The 22,009-nt window shown below is 41.5% G+C and overlaps 1 protein-coding gene across 3 annotated transcripts in view; it reads left to right on the top strand.

Annotated features, from left to right (window-relative positions):
- The window catches only part of SPIRE1 (spire type actin nucleation factor 1), a 286,381-nt gene extending 269,742 nt beyond the window's left edge, over positions 1–16,639 (top strand). For 2 of the 3 annotated variants that reach the window (XM_037805905.1, XM_037805907.1), the window contains 8 exons: positions 1,460–1,550; positions 3,195–3,337; positions 5,697–5,870; positions 9,526–9,663; positions 10,111–10,181; positions 10,709–10,736; positions 10,834–10,970; positions 12,328–16,639. In XM_037805905.1, the coding sequence (XP_037661833.1) occupies positions 1,460–1,550; positions 3,195–3,337; positions 5,697–5,870; positions 9,526–9,663; positions 10,111–10,181; positions 10,709–10,736; positions 10,834–10,970; positions 12,328–12,586 (1,041 nt within the window). In that variant the 3' untranslated portion in view covers positions 12,587–16,639. The remainder of the gene's footprint in view (positions 1–1,459; positions 1,551–3,194; positions 3,338–5,696; positions 5,871–9,525; positions 9,664–10,110; positions 10,182–10,708; positions 10,737–10,833; positions 10,971–12,327) is intronic. The other variant, XM_037805906.1, reaches the window with a different exon arrangement.
- The last annotated feature ends 5,370 nt before the right edge of the window (positions 16,640–22,009 follow it).

The following is a 22,009-nucleotide window of genomic DNA, read 5'->3' as shown; positions in this document are numbered from 1 at the left end:
CCATTTGCTTTAAAAAGACTTCATTTTGACTGACTATAGAATCATTTCTTTCTCAGAGATACATTTTTCTTATGGAAATAAGTGTGATAATATTTTCAATATACAGAATTTTACTTTACATCTAGATTCTACTTGTGAAGGAAGAACCATGATCTCTTTCTCCCATAATACTAATAAAATTAGACATTAAAAAATGTTTCTAAGGAAGGTGGGCTGAAGTATATGGGGCAGGAGGGTGGATTCTACTATTTAAATCAGGGTAGCACCTACCTCATCAGATAATAATTACTCCTTTTTTCTTTTCTTGAGAGAGACTCTTGGCTTTCATTTTCTTTTGACCTTCTATAAGCAGAAAGATATACTTATAATTACTTGCTAGCTTTTTCTGGAGATTTCTGTGACCTACGCTGTATTTGGGATAAAAGCTTTGCTTACATTGCTTGATCGTGCTAAGTCCCAAGAATGTGGAGCCTTACTGTTCAAACCTTCTTTGTTTGAGCTGTGTAGTTTACACGGCCTTTTCCTTCTCTTACTCTTTGACTGAATCCTTTGTATTATAGCTTGTTTGAAAATGATGTCAGCAACAGGCTTTAGATGAGGCCAGTTTTTAGTGAATGGCTAATTCTTGAAGTCACCTTAGCTAATTAGGTCAAAGAGTCCCAAAAAGTTTTCACCATTTATCCCACATAGTCATGGTTGAATATATTTACATAATTTTTCTGTACTTAAAAATATTTAGCCATATTCTATAGATATTACAATGGAAATCAGTTGCCTTCTACTTAAAGTATATCTCTTGTTGCATAGTAGATAGTAAATATTTCACAAATATTATAACTCATTTTGGTATAGGCTAAAGCAAATTAAGGTTTCTTCTCACTGGAATAAAAATTTTATTTGGCACAGTGAAGGCATTTATCTAGAGTCATATGACATTTCATGAAATGTTTATTCTCATCCATTCATTTCAATAAGTATTTATTCCTTACTACTAAGTGATAGGTTTGGTACTAGGCATACAGCAGTAAATGAGACCAACACAGTGTCTGCCCTCATGGAGCTTAGTCTATCTCCTTCATAAATGGTTAAATATTCTTCTAATAATAATATTAGCCACCATTTATTCTTACTGTGTGATAGGTAATGTGTTGAGCATTTTGAATGCATTTTCTCAATCTTTCCAATAGCCTGTGGGAAAGATGGTATTGTATATACCCTCTTCTACAAATGAGGAGACAGAGCTAAGAAATTTGCCCAGTGTCCCATCACTCTAACAAAGGGCAAAGCCAGGACTCAAACCCAGGCCTGTCTCATTTTAGACTACTTTGAGTTGGAACCATCAACATTATAATTCGGGGCCCTGGTTAAGGTAAATATTTATGCCTTATGTTATTAATTAACGGCGAGAGCCCTGGTGTGTAAGTGCTCTCTCTCTCTCTGTCCGCCTTGCCTTTCTCAGGAAGAAGCGATGCACAAGTCCACCAGCAGCAGCAGTGTTTCTCCGTCCTTCCTGGAAGACCCCGTGCTGGAGGCTGCATCCACAAGGAAGAGTGAGTGCTCCCCATCCAAAGGACCAGGGTCTTAGGCGTTGTAAAGCACACTTGACCGAGAGCACAGCTCCCAAAGTGCTCGGGACAATTTGGGGTAGAAAGAACTAACTGGAGTTTCACTGGTCAGTGTCAGGAAGATTCAGTTATTTTCCTGGGGACATCATAAGGTGGAGCTAAGCTGATAACAGCCTCAGACTCTTAACTTAGAACGGACCAATCTGATGTGTTGACAACCATAGTTTCTAGCTGTAGGGAATAAATCAACTGAGATAGATAGATAGATAGATAGATTGATAGATAGATAGATACATACATACATACATACATACATATACATACATACATACATCGATTAAGATTTATTCTCTGCTTTCCCAAAATTAAGCAAGAAGCCCTAATCACACTTATCATCACCCCCATACACACTCACACACATACCCCCACATAAATGTGTAGATAGTAAAAACACCTTTGTAACTCTTCAGGTAGTAGGTTTTGAACACAGATGCCTAAAGTTAAGTTGATTTCTAAATGCTTTTAATAAGCTTTTTCATTTTTAGGGAAATTATGAAAGGTTAAAATTAATTATATGTTATATAATATACTCATAGAAAATTGACTTGATTTCCCATATACACCGAGGTTTTAGTGGTTAAAATTCTTTAAACAGTATTGATTTTTTTAAACAGATTATATCAAGAACAATAGGAACTGACCTTGCTTGTATCTGTAATTGTTATTTGGCTATGCCCATTAAATTTTATAGGGACCAACTTAGATCAGATAATGGATTTCTGTTTCTTTTCTTAACTATGGAGTTAATGTGCTTTGTTTTCCTTTAATGGTTCCTTTTGGTGGTACAGACCAAATAGATGGCTCTTATTTAACTTTGTTTTGACTTTCATTTCCCTATACCCATTACATGAAGCAGCCTTGCTTTGCAGATATCATGGGAGGAAGTGCTAAGTAAAATTCTGGCAGCGTAATTTATTTCCAGTGTTGCCCTTATGCTTTCAAAATGTGAATCCAGAATGATTCAGACCCTGAAACATTCTCCTTTAGTTAAACTGTGTCCCAAAATATTATTTGGCAGAGGAGAATAGTAGTACACTATTAACCTCAAAGCTGATGTTTATTTTTTGAAATTTAAATAGAGCTTTATTTAAACCTAAGGACAAAAAAAAGTCTGATACAGGAAGAATTTTCTTATTTTACCTTTAAAAAAGAGAAAATAAAATGAGGGTACACTTGAGAATTTTGGAATGATTTGAGAGTCTTTTTTGGCACTTCTACATGCTTCTCTAAATGCAAAATTCTATGGAAAGTAGCAAGAGGGCATTTGTATGTGCAAATCTGAGACCATATTTATTCTGTGTTTTTATGTGTATTTGAATGAACATTAAAAGCACTGAAGTTTTTTTCCTCTTTCCTGGCCATTTCTGTAGCAAGTTTATCTCAAAGATTCTTCTATAACAATCCTGAAAGTGTCCTTTGAAGATTACCACTTCAGTACACCTCTCCAGTGAAACAAACATATCATCTTTGCACTGTTTATCACAAATGATGAAGCATTTTCTACTAGAAAATTCAAAATCTGAGGTTTTTGTTTGGGTTTAATTTGTTTCCATTTGGTTAACTTTTCAGAGCCTCCGAAATTCCTGCCCATGTCGTCAACCCCGCAGCCGGAGAGGCGGCAGCCGCCCCAGCGCCGACACTCCATCGAGAAGGAGACGCCCACCAACGTGCGGCACTTCCTGCCGCCCACCCGGCAGAGCTCCCGGTCTCTGGTAGGTGCGGCCCGGAGCATTAGCCTCCTTGAGAAGGAGGCGGGTTAGAAGGACCTCTAAGTAACGTGAGTTATTTGTAATAGCTGAAACACACACACACACAATCAAACCCTACACACACACACACACACAATCAAACCCTACACACACACACACACACACACACACACACACACAATCAAACCCTAACAGTAACCCAAATGAAATTTGGCCATTCTTTATTCAATTTGAATAGTTTTTTTTTTTTTTTTCCCAGAACATTTATCAATGGTTGAAAATATGGATTCTTACTAAAGAAACACTTTCTTCCTTTCAGAGGATATTAAGTCATTTAAAAATGGTTAAATACTAATTAAAAAAAACTCTTAGTAGAGACTGACTACAGTAGACTACTTTCTTGGGGCAGAACTAGAGGAGGAGAATTTTGATCCATTAATTACCATTATACATTGTTTTCAAGTATGTTTTCTGGTATTGGGCTCCAAAGTTGATATTTGCTGTTTTCCAGGAGAATTCCAGGTTCATTTGGTGGGTACTTACTTCCAGGACAGTGGGACTAGAGCACACTAGGCCCCTTGCCAGGAAAAATTCACCAGACCCTTTGGCTAAGGGAGGTCCACAAGGATCTCCTGCAGTCCCACTTTGCTTCAGAAATAGTTGCAGGTGAGATGCAAGGCATAAATCATAAGTTCTACCCACAGTCTGTTATCTAATTTTTTTCCAGATACCCATGAATAAAAAACACTGGAATATGTTTAGTCCCTTTTTTAGGCTGTAATGAATCATCAGTGGTTCAAATGAGGCAATAATAGATACTCTTCTCTCACCCTGGGAGGAAACAAGAAGACAAAGTAGAGAGAGACAGTACAGTTATAATGAAAACATCAAGTTTAAATAGAGCTTATAGTATTGAAATTTGACAAATCATCTCTATTGCAAACAGAATAATCAAAGAACTAATGACTTTATGGCCATTCCTGATAGAATCCTTCTAACTGCCAAAAAACTACCCAAACACTGCCATTTGAAGAGATAGAGTCCTGTCAGAAGTTAATCAACATAAAAGCAGAACTCCAAGCAGGCATGCTCAGACTTTAAAATCTGAAGACTTTTGTTTGTATGAATAAGTTGTTGCTGTAGTAAAAATACTGTTATGGTCACAACTTAGAAATATGTGAGAGGTAACTCTTGCAACTTACTTTTCGTAAGTCCAGTAATTAGGATAGTCTTCTCTTCACCCAGCTTTTGCTGGAAGTCAGTGTGTCATTCAGTTATGTACCTGGCCTTTTTGACTGTAAAAGTCATTATTGAGGTTAGACTTAAATACAAAGCATCATTAACAGAGAGAGATTACCGGATCAGCCACAGAGGCAGCTTCGGCTCATGATGGTCAGAAGTCACCGTAGGAAAGGCCATCAGTCCACATCCGGGGCCTGCTGCCTGCCCTTCTGGGGAAGCGGAGGGCGCCACATTCTTGGCCAGGGTGGGATTTGGCTTTTGTGGGGTGGCAAGGGGCAAGCCCCTTTGATTAACACTGTGCGTGTTTAGGTGCTAAGTTGGGGGCACGTCGCCCTACAAAGGAGTGGCTCCTTTGGAGCGCCTCTGGGCACACAGGGACAAGGTGAGCACCCAGGGCAAAGAAGTGCTCTTCCTGCTAGTAGCCTGTCCTGGGCAAGCCATAAAAAATCACACTGTTTTGGCACTGCCCTCTAGCTTGGTAAGTACTGTTTTTTAAAGTGCGATAATTTACAAATCAAGCTGCATTTTACAAAATGAGGTATTTTGTATTTATAACTCTGCAACTGAAAATGGCAGAAATGCTTTTGTTATCTAATCTTTATTTTTATTGTATCACCATTCCTTTCTTAGGATGTTTAAATATAACTTTTTTCATCATTTGGTCAAGTATTTGGTGCTTGCCCACCTTGGGGTGAGAGGGGACTCTTAGTCCCTGCTCCTGGTGGGAGCTGCAGGCCCACTCACTGGCCTGCGTCCCCAGGCTCTCTCGGAAAGGGCAAGCCAGGCCTCACCCAGCAGCCCAGTGAGCTGCACAGAGGAAGCTCAGTGTTCACTGGAACAACCAATTTGGGAAAATACTCAATTTAAATCTTTAAAGCTGTGTGAACGCTGAGATTCCCAGGGAACGGCTTCATGCTTTGATTACTGATTTGAGGGATATGGGTGCAGGACATTGGCACTGACACACATTCTGAATCTACTGTTAACGCTCTCCATGGGGTTTTTGTTTTGTTTTGTTCTGTTTTGTTTTTCCTTCATGATCTACAATTACTATTTGTCGGCATTATTTTCTCCTTTTCTTCCCCCCTGCCATTTTCCTTTCTCCTTATCTGTTGTTCAGGTGCCTAGGATAACCAGTGTTTGGCCAAGGACGCCTTTCCGACCACTTTTTTCTACCATACAAACAGCTTCTCTGCTCAGCTCTCATCCTTTTGAAGCAGCCGTGTTTGGGGTAGCAGGGGCTATGTATTATCTGTGTGAAAGAGCTTTTACCAGCAGGTGGAAACCCTCAAAGGTTGGCCTCTTTCCGCTGGTTCTGGGGATTATTTTCCTCTCTGCACCTCTTTGACAGCGATACCTCAGCTACAGCACTCTGCAGGAATTAACAGCTTAGATGGGCACTTCGCTTCTCATGGTTGATTCAATCTTTTTTTACGATGCATAGATCACACCCTGTCTCAGCTGAGAGGAGAATAACTGAAAGGACAACAAACCCAAAATGCAGCATCAGATGAGAGGGCCAGGAACGGCTGTTTCTCTGAGTGGCCTAACTGCCGCCTCCTTGTGTAGGAGTGCACTGCACCCCCGCCTCACACTCCCCACAACCCCCACATGGGGCTCCCCCTGCCCGCCAGGCCATGGTCTCTAGGGACTGTGTCCGCATAGAATATGCCTCCCTGGGACTTAGGGAACTTTTCTTTTCCCAACATCTGTGGTATGATTTTATAACAACCAACTTTACTTCACTGGAGAAAGAAATTTTGAGTTTTATTTTTATTGATATGGTTATTTAAAATGTTTTAAATAAATCTCCATTTTTTTTGAGATTCTTACACCAGATATATTTTACTATTATTTTGCACCTTCACATTTTTGAAGAAAATGTAATAATTTTTAACTCCAGTGGAATAAAAAGCCCTTGGACCTTTTGTTGTTGTGCCCTGTAGAGCAGGTGCCAGGGACCAACGTTTGTCAGGGAGCTGCCTGTCCCACCCATTCCAGGCCCTGAGTTCTTGACAAATGAGGCAACTGGTTTCTTTGTTATTCTTCATTGCCCATCTTTCTTCGGAAAGGACACTCTGCATGTAAATGAGATACAGCAGATTCCTTTCTCTGATTATTTGTTGTGAAATTCAGTGTGAATCTTGGTGCTTTTTCCTAGGATTTTTTTACATGTGGCCACTTGGGGGAAACATTGGGGCAGTGTGGCAGGGATGGCTTTATCTCCTGTTCCCCTACTGCTATTAGTGACAACCTGCCAGCATTCTTATTATCAACCCTCCCTAAACAGAGATATCTACACTGAGTCCACAAAGGGCCTTAGGCAAAGAAATGATTCACTTTGAGTTTTAAAGTTGAACTTGGAGAAGAGTAATTAAACTAAATAGTTGTTATTTTTATTTAAGTTTGCCTTCCTTTGGTTTATTAAAAACTCAAAAACCGATGGTTGTTTGGACAATTTTCAAATATCTGCTACTTAATTTTAAAGATGTTGCTAATCAAGACCACTGTGTAACACATGACTGTTCCCATCTTTCCGTGGATCAGTAACTGAATTTGTCAGTTTGAGCTGTAATCTCTGTGTGTCATCTAACTGACCTCTTTTGAATGGTAAAATATAAGCAGGATACTGAATGAAAACTCAGCATTTTGGTGACACACATAAAGTAAAGCTCTAAAGGTGTGCAGCTTCTGCAGCATATTGTAACCTTTGTTTAGCCTCCCTTTAAAAATTTGGGAGTCAGATTTAAACACAGAGAAGCCAGGGAGAGGATGTGCTGAGTCGGTCCCTACCTCCTTGTCGGGTCTGACCCCTGAAGGATCCTGGTGCCCACCTGAGTGACTGAGCATGAACGGGGTAGAGCTTCTCACTCGGGACAGAGCCCAAGGAGCTCTGTGCATTGGAGCATTCGTAACTCAGCAAGATCTGGTAAAGTTTAATTTGGCTCTGGGGATGTTGAATTAATACTTTCTGTCAATTGGAAAAAGAAAAATGGTTAAAATCATTCTAGAAACTATTTGTCATTTTCTTTCATGTTGCATTAAAGTTTTGTTGTCCTTGGGAAAGCTCCAAATTAAAACATTAGCATTTGACCTCATGAAAATTATTTTACTAAGGGTAGTCTGTTAAAAAAAAAAAAAGAATACAAAAAAAGTCTATAATTTCTTACTGTTTCCTATGAAATACTCGATTTGCATAAGATTCAAAGCAGTATGCTTGACTAAGCCTTTTGTGACCTAAGACTGAAGAGAGGAAAGTACAAGGTGTCAGATTTATTGTGTGTAATAAATCCCTGCAAATAAAAATAGAATTACCAGTCTACCTGAAATGTTTACCAGCCCAGACCTCCTAGTGGTAAAGTTAGTAAAATTGGCACTCCGCTGTCTCCCAAACAGGCACGATGACACATCTCAAGTAGTGATTCTCTGGTTATTTGCTGGATTAGTACATTATTTCATTGCAACTCAGCACTTTTTGTCAGCGAAAATGCACCACAGTCATACTCATTCACTGATGATTAAAAATGAGAGCAGGAACACTTCTGACACTGCAGAAGGCTGCAAGAAGGTCTTCAGATGTGCTCAGCCGGCAGTGCTCACCTGGAGCATCCAGAGGGCAGTGCCCTTGCTCCCACTTGACAAAATGGAGGAGAGCGGGAATATACCCGTTTAATCGTTTTACCTTTGAAAGCTTTTTCCATTGAACAGACAAATTGTGTGATGGCTGTTTTGTTTTGTTTTTAAGTATTTTGGGCATCTCAGAATAAGTGATTGGTATGTGCATATATCTCAATAAAACTGCATTAAAAAATAAATGATGTCTTTCTTAACAAACTATCCTCCCACCCTCCCATTACTAAGCTCCTTATCTTAAAAATTCAGTTGTAGGACTCTTTTCCCAAAGCATATTAAGCAAATTTAATCTTTCTTTAGGCTGATTTTTAGGCAGAAGCAGTAGTTCCTTATCAGTGTATTTTAGAAAATGCTAATGTTTGTCAAGTATGCCACGTAGATCTGTTTTAATTTTTTTTTCCGATTGAAAGAACCGAATGTAGAGACCCCGCGCGGCGGCTTGGCGCAGCCCTGGGCTTTCTCTGGTTCCTCCGGTCCCCAGAGCGCCCGCCGGCGGGGCCGTGCTGGGTGGGCGGAGGCGCCGCGCGGGGTCGCAGCACCGCACAGGAGCGCGGCGGACCAATCAGACGCGGGGCGCGAGGCTCTATTCAGTGCGCCCGGTTACATCAGCGTCGCGTGAATATTCATGAGCCCCGCGGGACTTCCCGGGGCTGCCCTGCACCCAGCCCTTGTTTACGAGGCATGACACATCCGGGTGCCTGTGGGCCGCCACAACGCCCGCAGTTTCAAGTTCAGATTCCATTCGTACCGCCAGGATTCCTGAAGGTGTGCTGATGTAACTGACCACTAAATAATGCTTCTCAGTATAAATTACTAACCATCTTCTCTTGGCTATTCTGGGTACCACAAACCAGTTTTTAAAACAGTACCAGTCTTACAGGTTTGCTGTTTCTCTACCAGTGTACCTTTAAAGCACAAAACTAAGTAATGTCCTTGTGTAATCATAGGATAAAACAGTCACAAAATTGGTTTGGAACAACAAATTTGTTTTCAAGATTCTGTGTATAAGTGTGTAGCTCCACTTGAAGGAATGGAGTTATAAAAGCTCTCTGAGCAAGTGCAAGGAGCTTTCATTTACTGGAAATTTTGATAGTCTATAACTGTGCACATGGTCAACAGAAGTCTTCCACTATCTGTTGTCTTAGAGAATTTAAAAATTATGTGGTGCCCAAGAGTGAGCCAGATCTGTTCCCGTTCTCATTGGGAAGCTTCTTTTCTTCTCTGGAGCTACTAACAAGGTATCTGATCAGAGGGAAATTTTGCGATTCCAGGGCAGGGGGTGGGAGTTTCTCATCCTGTGGCATTTTGGATTTCAGGAGGAATTCTGCTACCCAGTGGAATGCCTCGCTCTCACGGTGGAGGAGGTGATGCACATTCGCCAAGTCCTGGTGAAGGCGGAACTGGAAAAATACCAGCAGTACAAAGACGTCTACACCGCCCTGAAAAAAGGAAAGGTATCGCAGCTCAGGGTTCATTAACCAGGAGAGTTAGAGGTATGGACGGCCAGACAGACCGTCTCCAAGGGGACTGCGTGGTTTAGCAACAACCGCAATAAATAATGCTGTACTGTCAAAAAACCTGGCCGCGTTTAGTGTTTATACTTTCAAAAAGACTTAGAAAGGAAATATATCTGAGAAACATAGCCAGACACTGTCAGAACGGCTTCGGTTGCTTCTGCATGGCGGGGCCCTAGAGAGCTGTGCCTTGGTTCGGGGCATGGTAGTAATAATGGGCCATGAGAGTGGTCACAGAGCCCACTGGAAACGCTGGGTTTTCGAATTTGCTCCCTCCCCTGTCTAACAGATCTCCCCCACGTGGAAATTTAAAGTGTATTCAAGGATGTAAATCAGGTAATTAACTATTGAATGCTTTTTTTTCTCCTTTTAAATTTGCCATTTTAGCTCTGCTTTTGTTGCCGAACCAGGCGATTTTCCTTCTTCACCTGGTCTTACACCTGTCAGTTCTGTAAGAGGTAAGTTATTTGGTAATTAATGAAAAAGTAGATTTAACACTAGTAAAAGAAATACCTATTGTCTTTAATTTTTTCAACATTTTTCTACATTTGGCCCATTCTTTTATATTATATCACACTATTTTTGAGGGTAAGAAATATTGATTTTGTCTAAAAAAGTGGACCAAACACTGGGAAAATGTTTCTCTGCATGTTCTTTCTTTTACATAAGCAGAATTCTAATAATATGTTGTGGTTGAACAGAAAAAAATAGACATGATTGTCATGTGATCCCTGGGTAACCAAATAAGAAAATTCTAGAGAGATGTAAGTTGATTCCTTTATAGGAGGCAATATAAGAGCGAAGTTTTACAGATTGGTCATCTTTTTAGCAATCAACAATCATACCAATTTGTTACGTTCTGATAGAAGAACCAGAAATTTTTTGCAATTAATTGTAGAAATTAACAGCCATGTACCCATTGCTTCTAACTCTCCAGTCACATCCGTGGTATCACACCAAGTAATCCTTTTGGTTTTGTATACAGGCCGGTGTGTTCACAGTGTTGCAAAAAGGTAAGCTAAGCTTGGTTAAATTATAACTTGTGTTAACTTTAATGATTCTGCATCTCTAACAGTACTGCTCATTCCTGGTTTTATTTTGGGATAATAGATGCGACTGCCATCAAAGCCATACTCCACTCTTCCAATCTTTTCTTTGGGACCTTCTGCCTTGCAAAGAGGGGAAAGTTTGATGAGGCCAGAAAAACCCTCCACCAGCCACCATCGGCCACTTCGGGGCATTGCCAAGTGAGCTCGGGGCCTGGGTCGTAAAGCACCACATGCAGAAGATTACTCCTTTTGAGGACTGGGGTGGTTTTTGGTTTGAGGAAGGTTTGTTTGGTTGGTTGGTTGGTCAGTTTTAATATAATTGGTTTTGACTTGCAAACAAATCTCCAAAACTTATCCAAAGGTAATTTATCAATTTGAAGGATAAATTTGAAGGGTAGCTATTTGAAGGATACTTTAATCTTACAGTTTATATTCTTGCCACTTCTCTGTCCTGTATTTTCAAAAATCTGCAATACCTTTGGCTTATTGTAAAGGCAGAAATAAAGCTTTATATTAAGAGCTAGCAATATAGAGAAATAAATGCCTGAGTTTCAATCCCTTCCCAGTGAATTGCAATCAAGGTCAGTTCTGTTCCTTAAGAAAGACGGGAGGTCAGCCAGCTCTGGCCGCCCACTGGCCCCCAGCCTCCCACTGTGACAGACAGGCACGAGCAGTAGGAGGAAGGTGTGGACCCAGCAAGCCGCTTGTGCTCTCCACTCTTCACCTTTGCTTGTGAGTTGTGTCATGAGTGCACTCGGGGCAGACCACGGACCATGCTAGTCTTCTTTTCTGTCCCTACTCTGAAAACACACAGATTATATTTTCTTCTGCTGTACGTTGCTAGTTACATTCCTGTTTGGTTTAATTAAAATAGTGAATGAATAGATGATTCCTAGTTATCTCAAAAAATTCTCAAAAATGTTAATTATGATTGATTAATTATGGTATAGTTAACTCTAGCTCTTTGGAATCCAAATAACCAGCCACACAAATATAGAGAATTGTTGGGGAGGGGAAGGCATACTCGATAAATAGACGAATGACAAGAAAGCTGGTCAGAAGATAAATTTTTAGCATATGTCATAGGATTGAGATGAATTTACATCCAGCCCACTATATGGTTAACCGATCTTCATCGATCATGACACTGAGCCACTGGGTCACCCAAGAAAGACCGTGAAGTACCTGCTGAATCATCAGAAGAACGTTAGCAACTCGTACATTATTTCTTCTGAGTTGTTAAATCCACAATCCATTCATGTATGGTAATCAGGTGAATGTCCTGAATACCAAAAATTCTAGAAGGACCAAGAGTTCAGCATTATTTCTTTAAAAAGAAAAAAAAAAAAAAAAAATTTCCTGGTTCCTTTTGAAAAATATTTCTGAACCTTGCCTCTAATAAGAAATTCCTCTCTGGAAGAACAAAACACGATTAAATCATTGTCATCCATTTCATAATACTCAGGCAACAAATTTACTTTTTATACATGTAGTCTTAGTGATGTAGTGGAAATACAAGTAATGATACTGGGTGTGTTTTTTTTTTTGTTTTCAGGTTCTCCTCGAAATCTAAGTCTGTGGAGAAATCAGATGAAGAACTGCAGTTTCCCAAAGAGCTCATGGAAGACTGGAGCACTATGGAGGTGTGTGTAGACTGCAAAAAGTTTATTTCGGAAATCATCAGTTCAAGCCGGCGTAGCCTGGTGTTGGCCAACAAAAGGGCTCGGTTGAAAAGGAAAACGCAGTCTTTCTACATGTCCTCCCCTGGCCCCTCGGAGTACTGCCCCTCAGAGAGGACAATCAACGAGATCTGAGCCTGTGCCTTCCAGCTGCTTTTGTGTCCAGAGGAACACTGAACCAGGCTGCATTTCCTCTCCGGGGTTTTATTTAATTGGCTTGAATTTGCCTTAGGTCAGATGTTGGCTGCATCACATTGTTCACAGACTGAATGCTGTGTTCATGTTGAGTGATGAAATGGGGCACATCAGCCCGTTGCTCGTTTGCGCTGAGAGAGAACAGTAGTTTGAAACTTACTTTTGTTGTGTGTGTGGATTTGGAGGCCAGAAACTTCTTCCTTAGTTCGGTTCTTTACTCTTCCTCCAGTAATTTTCTGACTAAGGCAAAGAGCTTCTCTCCTGGGAAATCAACCCAACAAAGGTGTCGACGTTAGCACAGCTCTAAGCAGTAAGTCATATTGGCATTTGCACCCTACAGTGTTCCTCTCTAATGCCCTCCCCAACCCGGAGCCCTCCCAAACCCCAGAGAGGTACAGGCAGGGGACCCCCACACTAAACCTGGAGAATCCCTAAAGCTGCCCACCTGATTTGTCAATTATTGCTGCCCTGAGATAAAGAGTAAATGAGGGACTTCATGCCTGCTTTGTGCAAAGCATCTGAATAAGCTGCCACCCCATGGGCGGCCAGCTCCTCTGAGCCACTGTGGTTGCCCAGAGCTGTCAACTCTGCCGCCTATCGTGACTGTGTCATGGGGACTAGCAGATTGATAGGGGAGGTCCAAGAATTAGTGCCGTGGGAGTTTCGGGACAAAGGAAGGCTGAAGGTCTGTCAGGAAGGAGAGAGTGTCTTAGTTGACTATGAAAGGGCCATGACAGCTTAGGTTGCCGGCTTTGGGCCACCCTGCAGGGGCTGAGCTGTAGCTCACAGTCTTCAACTGCATTTTCATAACTTTAATTACAGCCACCATGACTGCCAGCAAAGCCACAACTTGATACCTAAGGTCTCAACCTGAAATTTGTTTATTTTTATAAATGAATTTTAAAAGAAAAAAGATGGCCTAGCTGTTTAAAATTACAAGAAAATTAGCCTGCGTCAGGCTTCTCAGATGCCCCTCGGCCTAGTTTTCCTGGTGGGTGTCCTGAGTGAGCAGGTGGGTGTTGGCGAGGTGGCTTGGAGGGTGGCAGGGGACACTCGGAACCTCTTGGCTTGCCTGGCCACAGCGTGGGCCGTGCTTGATGATCTTGGTAGCTTAGCAGTGACCAGCCGGGGCAGCTGCTGTCAGGGTTTGGGAAGTCGGTTCACGCACATGCACCGGCCCCAGCTGCTGAGGTGGGGCAGCTGCACTGCCCAGCCGGTCACAGGGCAGCACCTTCTGCAGTGAGCTGACAGCAAGGCCTCAGGGCTGCTCTGGTGGGAGTTGTTAATGGATTAAAACTTACAGTTTAGTAGATGGCTTACAATTACTTCTCACAAAATAAACTTTGCCAGTTGACTAAAATAATGGATGTTAACGGTTCATCTGTAGGTGCATGTAAAAGTGGCTCACCAGGGCATCCGTATTGGTTATAGAATGTTTAAATTCTTTTAAAGACTCTTCTCTAAGGACTTTAAAAATTTTATTGAGTGAGTCTCATTTATAAAATTTTCCAAGAAATTGTTTGAACTTTATATTCCACAGTTACATGGATCCACATTCTTTGGCCCCAGGCTGGAATGTCTTCTGGAAGGACTACCAGGAAGGGGTTTCTGTGAGAGGAAGTGATATTTGTATATAAACATGCACCTAGGATAATGTGCTTTTTAAAACAATGACCAATTAACTCTTTTTATTACAACATAAGAACCTAAACTCTAAAAATGAGTTCACATTCACAAAGCACACATTGAATAAGTACCTTTTCCTTAACTTCTTCAGGTTGAGGTGCTGCGTAGGCCAGTTCAGCTCTCACGATCACCTCCTACCAGAGCAGAAGGTCAGGTTTTCAGTAATAGACCCCCAGAGAGGTTGAGTGGACGGCGTGTTTGCTGAAACAGTGGAAGGAAAGGGCACGTGGCACAGTTAAAATTGTAGAAATCAAATTAGCATCACCTTTTGGGTGCCAAAACAAATTCTTCAGTGTAACCCTCCCTTATCCATGATATGTGCCCCCCACTTGAAAACACTCACCCTGTCTGACTTTAGGCATAGCTTCCTATTCTGACTTCTAAGTTACTGTATCTTTGCAGTGTTCTTCTTTGTCTTGGTTCCCTGCTGTTCAGCATTTACCTCTGATCCAACAAAAGAAAAGTTGTGGCTGCTGGTCGCATCGCTGGAGTCTGATATGTCCTAGGTCACTGTGTGTAGACTTGAAGGTGACCCCTCTCTCCTTCCTCACTCTCACCCTGACTCACTCCAGGCAGGGCCAGTTCTTTTGGGTCTCCCTGTTGGGAGAACGTCATTCCCCTTGCCATAGTTTAACTTTCTTTCAACATCAGAGTATATGCGAATGCTTGTAAATACTGTAATATATTTATTAATATTTGAACGGCATTCATTCAGTGGTCAATGGGAATTAACTGCCCAGGCAAATAAAAATTAAATGAAATAATTAATATGTACATTGACTTAACAGTCTTGTTAAGATTTCAAGTCGTATGTCTTTGAAATTAAACCAGAAGGTTGTCATGTAGGAGTTTTTAAAATGACTTAAGTTTGAAGATATTATGTGATTAGCATCATGAACCCATACTAAGAATTTTTTAGGGCTTTTATTTTTCTAGCAGTATTAATAAATATAAGACTTGATTTTAGGTGTCACATAAAAGACATGAAAGTTTTTAAATTATGTTGCTATTTGCTAAAGCAAAATAGCAGAAAATCTTGTACTTGCAAAACCGTTGAAAGGCCATGAAGAAATGTGTACTCCGGGACTTTGATCTGACTTCCTGTGTGTGTAGAATTCAAGGAATTGCTGGTATTCAGGGTGACATGACAGTACTAAACATTTTCCATTAAAGTCTTTTATTTTACAAATTACCTAGGGAAAAATAAAATTGCTTTCCATCATACCTTCTGTGTTGAGTTCCTCTTGTAAAATGGTAATGCCTTTGGTTACTAGCTGTTAGAAATCACCCAGGTAGGTTGGAAGACAGATACGTTTATCATTGGCAGCTTAAGATCATTTTGAGAAATGCAATCTAACAAGGACCACAATTGGAAAAAATTAAAATAGAGCCACCACCAATAACTTTGTCGTATTACCAAGAGTTGTGATTCCTTTTTCACCTCAACAGGGTGGGAAAGTAAAATTCTATAAATAGTAAATGTCCCATGGTAGGAAAATTTATTGTTGCAGCACTTAAAGACTTGAGAAGTAGATTAGGAAGATTAAACCCAGAATTTAGGAAAGTTCTTGTTTTTATGTTAACTAAGAGAGCATCATTGATCTCCAGAGGTCTTAAACATTACATACTACTGAGTTGTTTATTCATTCATTTACTTATGCTTGTCTCTTAATTGCCACACATTTTTAGGATCTCCTCCCACTGAAGATTCTCGGTGATACCCAGACATTTTTGGTGCGTCTCGTTCATTATCCAAATGACTCTTTAAGTCCAAGTCAGAGCCCTTGACTTGTGCCTCCTAGATTCCAGAGATATAGAAGATTTGAATTCCATAAGTGGGCAAAGCTTTTGGGTAGCCCTTACCTTACTATGTGTTTTCTTTTTAACGCCCCAACTCCAATTGAAGAAAAGATGTATAGTTGTAAATCATCATAGTCTGGAATTTCATAAAACTTCTTTTAGAAAAGAGCTTGATTACACATAAGATGCATTTAAGGACCCCACAAACATCCAGAGAGATGAGTCATAATACTAACAGAGGGTGTGCCCGTGTCTGCCAAAGCCACCTTTCCTGGAAATGTTCCCAAGGGTCAGAGCTGAGAACCTACCTCACATGAAACTGCCTAAAGGAACCAAATTCAGGTGCAGGCAACTGTAGACTGAAGTTGTACCCTTATCGTGAAGTTGTACCCTTATTCCTTTAAAATGTGTATGATGTAGTATAATTTATTTCTTTAGAACAAATTTAACACTGCTGATATCCTTTCAGTATTTTCAAACCTGCGATTAAAATTACTTTTAACTCCAGTTCAGATGAAAACCTGTGCTCTGTTTTTAGCTTAAGGGGAAGGGTTTCTAAGTTTTTGTTCATGAGGGTGGGAACATAGACTGTCATTGCACATTTCCACCTGATAATCCTGAGAGAAAGGTTTTTGTCTCCTGATTCTGCCACCATAAGCATCAACAGAATAAATACAATAAGAACTATATGTTTTCCCAGAATTGCAAGATGAACAGGTATTTACGGTCAAAAGATTCTAAGCAATTTCAGCCTGAAAGACTCTAGAACTGTTTCTGGTGCCCACACATCATAGGCCCCGTGTTCTCTGCTCGGCGACCCCCTGGCCCCTGCCCTGGACCCTCCTCGCACAGCTCACAGACAGGACTCCTCTCCCTCGATTCCAGCAGGCCTGTGTGTGTGCTGTCTGTTCTTTGATTATGCCGGGTTCTCTCTTCCCATGCTGAACGTTTGATAAGCCATGCTCAAGGCACTTCTAGAGAGAAAAAAAAACCCTGTCATCTCAAGTGTGAAAATGAAGGATGACTGACTACGAACACCACCAGAAATCAAAAAAATTGCGTGCCTTGCCAGCCAGCCACTCTTCTGCCTGTGTTGTCTCTTCTTTGTTCCATGCAGAGAATTTCAGTTCAATAGGAGAGGTAACAGCCTCGTTCTCCAGGACTTTCACAGGACTTTTTAATGGTCAGCTTTATTCTTCAGGGAGTGGTGAGGCCCACAGGTTTCATTTAGGAGTTAGGCATCTGGGGAAAAACCCCGGGAGTAGGGTAGGAGGCAGTGGTGAGAGATAGGTCCATGCCTGGGGAGACAGTACAAACAGCCTGCAGCTCTGCTCTTGCTTTTGGAGCTTGATGCTGATGGAAAAATCTGAGCCCATATTATTGAAGCAGTGAAAATAGAAGGGGTCCACAGATAACAGGACAGAGCTCTCAAAAACCAGGGCAACTCCCCCCTACGTGGGATCAGACACCCAGGGGAGTGAATCTCCCTGGCAACGTGGAATATGACTCCTGGGGAGGAATGTAGACCTGGCATCGTGGGACGGAGAACATCTTCTTGACCAAAAGGGGGATGTGAAAGGAAATGAAATAAGCTTCAGTAGCAGAGAGATTCCAAAAGGAGCCGAGAGGTCACTCTGGTGGGCACTCTTACGCACAATTTAGACAACCCTTTTTAGGTTCTAAAGAATTGGGGTAGCTGGGGGTGGATACCTGAAACTATCAAACTACAACCCAGAACCCATGAATCTCAAAGACAATTGTATAAAAATGTAGCTTATGAGGGGTGACAATGGGATTGGGAAAGCCATAAGGACCACACTCCACTTTGTCTAGTTTATGGATGGATGAGTAGAAAAATAGGGGAAGGAAACAAACAAACAAACAGACAAAGGTACCCAGTGTTCTTTTTTACTTCAATTGCTCTTTTTCACTTTAATTATTATTCTTATTATTTTTGTGTGTGTGCTAATGAAGGTGTCAGGGATTGATTTAGGTGATGAATGTACAACTATGTAATGGTACTGTGAACAATCGAATGTACGATTTGTTTTGTATGACTGCATGGTATGTGAATATATCTCAATAAAATGAAGATTAAAAAAAAAAAAAAAGCAGGGCAACAAGAAGTTCATGTATGTCCCTGAGACTTGAGAGCAGAAGAATTATCTGAATTTTTGAATCTATACCATGTTCAACACAAACTCATTTTCCAAATTTCTTCTACCAACTGAAGGGGCTGGTGCTAGGAGTGCTGCTCTTACAAGCTGCCTGAAGAATCTGGACTTTTCCATGAGATGGAAAAAAGGCCACAAAAGAGTGACAGCCCAAAGCAAGTTGTTCCCTAGCCTTCCTCCCTTGGATGTATTCTTTTTGCTTTGGTGTCCTCTCTGTCTGCAGGGACCGTCGGCCGCTCCTGCCCCACCTCCACTCGGCCCCTTTCCTAGCGTGACCCTGTGCACAGCATCCCAGCCCCAGTCCTCCAGCAGCAGCAGTTCTGGCAGAGTAGTAATGCCAAGACGAACCTCCAGACTTCCATAGAGCTCATCTGAAGATCAGGTTCCTAAGCAAACATGTAAATGCCATAGGAAAGCAGGTGGGAGAGAGAGGAAGAAGGAACAGCAGCTCTGCACAGGCAAAACTGCATGCTGTAGTTCCTGCAGTGTTGTGTCCAAACATGTTACCAGAAAATAGAAAAACATATTTTTAAAGTGAAGAAATTTTGATCTCAGGCATCCCAAAGAGAAAATAAGCCCAAGATTTCAGCCTTTCCACCAAGGAGGGACCAGTTACTTAACATAAAAAAGCTTATGGGATATACCCAAAAGAATTCAAAGCAGGGACTCAGATAATTGCACACCAATGTCCTTAGTGGCATTATTCACAATTGCCAAAAGATGGAAGCAACCCAAGTGTCCATCAACTGATGAATGGATAAACAAAATGTGGTTTATACATACAATGAAATATTATTCAGCTGTAAGAAGGAATGAAGTTCTCATACATGTGATAACATGGATGAACCTTGACATGTTGAGTGAAATAACCCAGACCAAAAGGACAAATTGTATGATCTCACTGATACAAAATAATGAGAATATGCACAGTCATAAACTTAGAATCTAGAATGGAGGTTACCAAGGGACAGAGTGGGGGTAGGCAACAGGGAATTAAGCCTTAAAATGCACAGAGTTTTAAAAAACAACAACAAAAGCCCATGGAGTCTTTCAGTCACAGTCTCGAGATGGTTTCTGAAATGAAATCATGGACTATGATATCACTGTGAGGATAACTGGACACTCCCACCTCGAGGTGACTCCTAGAACAGCCTAAAATACTGCTCCAGGGATAGCTAACGACAAACACAGTGGACCTCTCTCTCTCTTCCCCAATGGTATTCACTAGCAGAAAGGATTTTTCGCACCCAACAGCTTTCATCCTGGTAGGAAAAAAACTAGTTTGTAATTAGCAAAGCTGATCCTTTCTCAGCAGTACCTGGCTTTCAAGGCTTCAAAACGATTCTGACTAAACCATGCTGCAGCTTGGCAACAGAACAGCGACCCGGCGCTGGGAAAGTTCCTTAACATGTCTGGATTTCAGTACCTTCCATTTTTAAACAAAGCTGTTGGATTAGGTGGTCTGAAGTCACTTTTAACCTGGGGAGATATTCAAAATGCTGTTTAAACAACCAATACCACCCAGGCACCGACCAGTAAAAACATTTAGAACCTGAACCAACTCTAATTAGAAGTTGAGAAAAAGCTTAGTCCAGGCCAACCCTTTTGCTGAAGTGGAAAGCAAAATGACTCATGTTTTTAAGCAGTAGTTCTCCATGTTGAGAACAAACCTGATGATGTACAGTGCATGACAGCAAGAAAAAGCACAAGATAGGATGCAATTTGTTTGAAACTTGGGGAAGCAAAGGGAAATTCTGTTTTACTAATTGCTGTAAAAAACCTGTGTCCATTTCTCAAAAAGGAAAGCCTCAGAATGATCTGACCCATATTAAAAACAAAGAGAAAACTTTGCACCTGCCATTTTGCTTTAACAGCACCCAATTACTAGAGGTTCATCTCCTGCTGATGTTCGACGGAAAGACTTTCCCTGCCTTGGCAATAGCAGGTCCTTTACATTTCTTTGTTCCCACAGAGTAATGTTCATTTCCTCTTGGAGAGTTAAATATGTGACTATAGGGGGAACTACATATAACAGACCATTTTCAACTGCTTGATGAATGAGTGAAAATATGACAACTCTTGTTGTCTAGCCTGGTCAAAGAAAGTTACTATAACTACGGGATCCCAGCCAAGAAGCTTGTCTCTGTCCATGGGCCCTCAATGATGCAGACACCATCACTGGCTGGACATGCTTCCCACCAAATCTGATTTCTACTTTTGATGGTCTGAAGCTGTATGTACCCCAGAAAAACATGTTCTTAAATCTAATCCATTCTCGCAGGAGTGAACCTATTGTAAGTGGGACCTTTTGATGAGGTTACTTCAGGTAGTGTGGCTCACTTCAATCAGGATAGTTCTTAATCCTCTTACTGGAGTCCTTCATAAGCAGAATGAATTCAAACATGAGAGAGAAAAGGCCACGGAAACTAGAAGCTGAAATCAACGAAACCCAGAAGAGAAGGGAGAGAGCAGCAGACACCGCCATGAGTCTTTCCATGTGGCAGAGGGGCCGAGGGTCACCTGCAGCTGGTCTTGGGGAAGAAAGCATTGCCCTGATGCTGCCTTGCTTTGGACATTTTTCCAGCCTCACAACCATGAGCAAATAACTTCCCATTGTTGAACTCACCTCATTTAACGGTATTTGCCTTGAGCAGCCTGGGAAACTAAAACACTACTGTTGGCTTTTAGAGCTGAAAGTGCTCCAAGAAGACATTTGGTCCACCCTGCAGCCAACAATGGGAATCTTCCATAAGCTCTGCTGATAGGCTGTCTCGGCTCTGTTTAAATGTGTCCAGGACAAGGAAGACACTTACGCCAAGTCCCATCTGTGTACAGGTCTAATGGTTGGAGAGTTCTGCCTCCTTGCCTTCCCTCCACTGCTCTTCGCTCCCTGGCTCTGCCTTCCGTGGCTCTATGAATTTGCCCACTCTCCCTTCCAGTGACACTCTTAAATACCCTCTTCTTTCTCATTTCTCCCTGCAGTGCATCCTGTTCCTCAATAAATGTTTGTGGAGTAAATGAATGCATAGGTTCAATACAGAAATGAGAAAAGGTGAGAAATACAAAGATGAAACCATGAGGAATTGGCACAGTGTGTCAACCGTGCTCCTCAACAGATGAATGCACCGGGCAGCCCAGGGCTGTCCTCTGTGTCGTGAGGACACTCTGAAATCAACAAATTCCGCAGCCCTGAAAGCCAGCTGCAAGAGAGGACTGGAGCCGGCAGCTCCTGCCAGGAGCGCATCTCAGAGCTCACAGGACCCACCTGCAAGCCTGGGTGTCCTGCCCCACCCTTGTAAAGGCTGCTCCTCACCCTCCCCTTGGGCTCCTTTCTATTCCTGGAGCTCCTATATGGAGCCGCCAGGCACACCCTGCCTCCCTTCCATGATCACACTGATGTGCAGAAGTGTGAGAACCTGGAGGCCCATTACTGAGGCTGCTATGTAAATGCAAGGGGTATATTTACCAGTACTAAGTTCGTACTCATTAATTTCTTACTACTTGCCTCTTTTACAGTGTGGTAGTTAACTCTTACTAGTGCTCGTAAAAGTCTGATTAAAATTTGTGTACCAACTGTGCTGACATAAAAATTATAAAACCATTTCAGATTTGTGATATTCAGACGATTGGGTCAAAAAAGAAGAAAATAAGGAAAGGTAGTATGAAGATAAGTTTTCTGATTTGGTATTCTGTGCTGAGTCTG

This window comes from Choloepus didactylus, chromosome 16 (genome assembly GCF_015220235.1).
Source record: "Choloepus didactylus isolate mChoDid1 chromosome 16, mChoDid1.pri, whole genome shotgun sequence".
In the NCBI taxonomy this organism is placed as follows: domain Eukaryota; kingdom Metazoa; phylum Chordata; class Mammalia; order Pilosa; family Megalonychidae; genus Choloepus; species Choloepus didactylus.
This window is presented reverse-complemented; position numbering and strand designations above follow the sequence as displayed.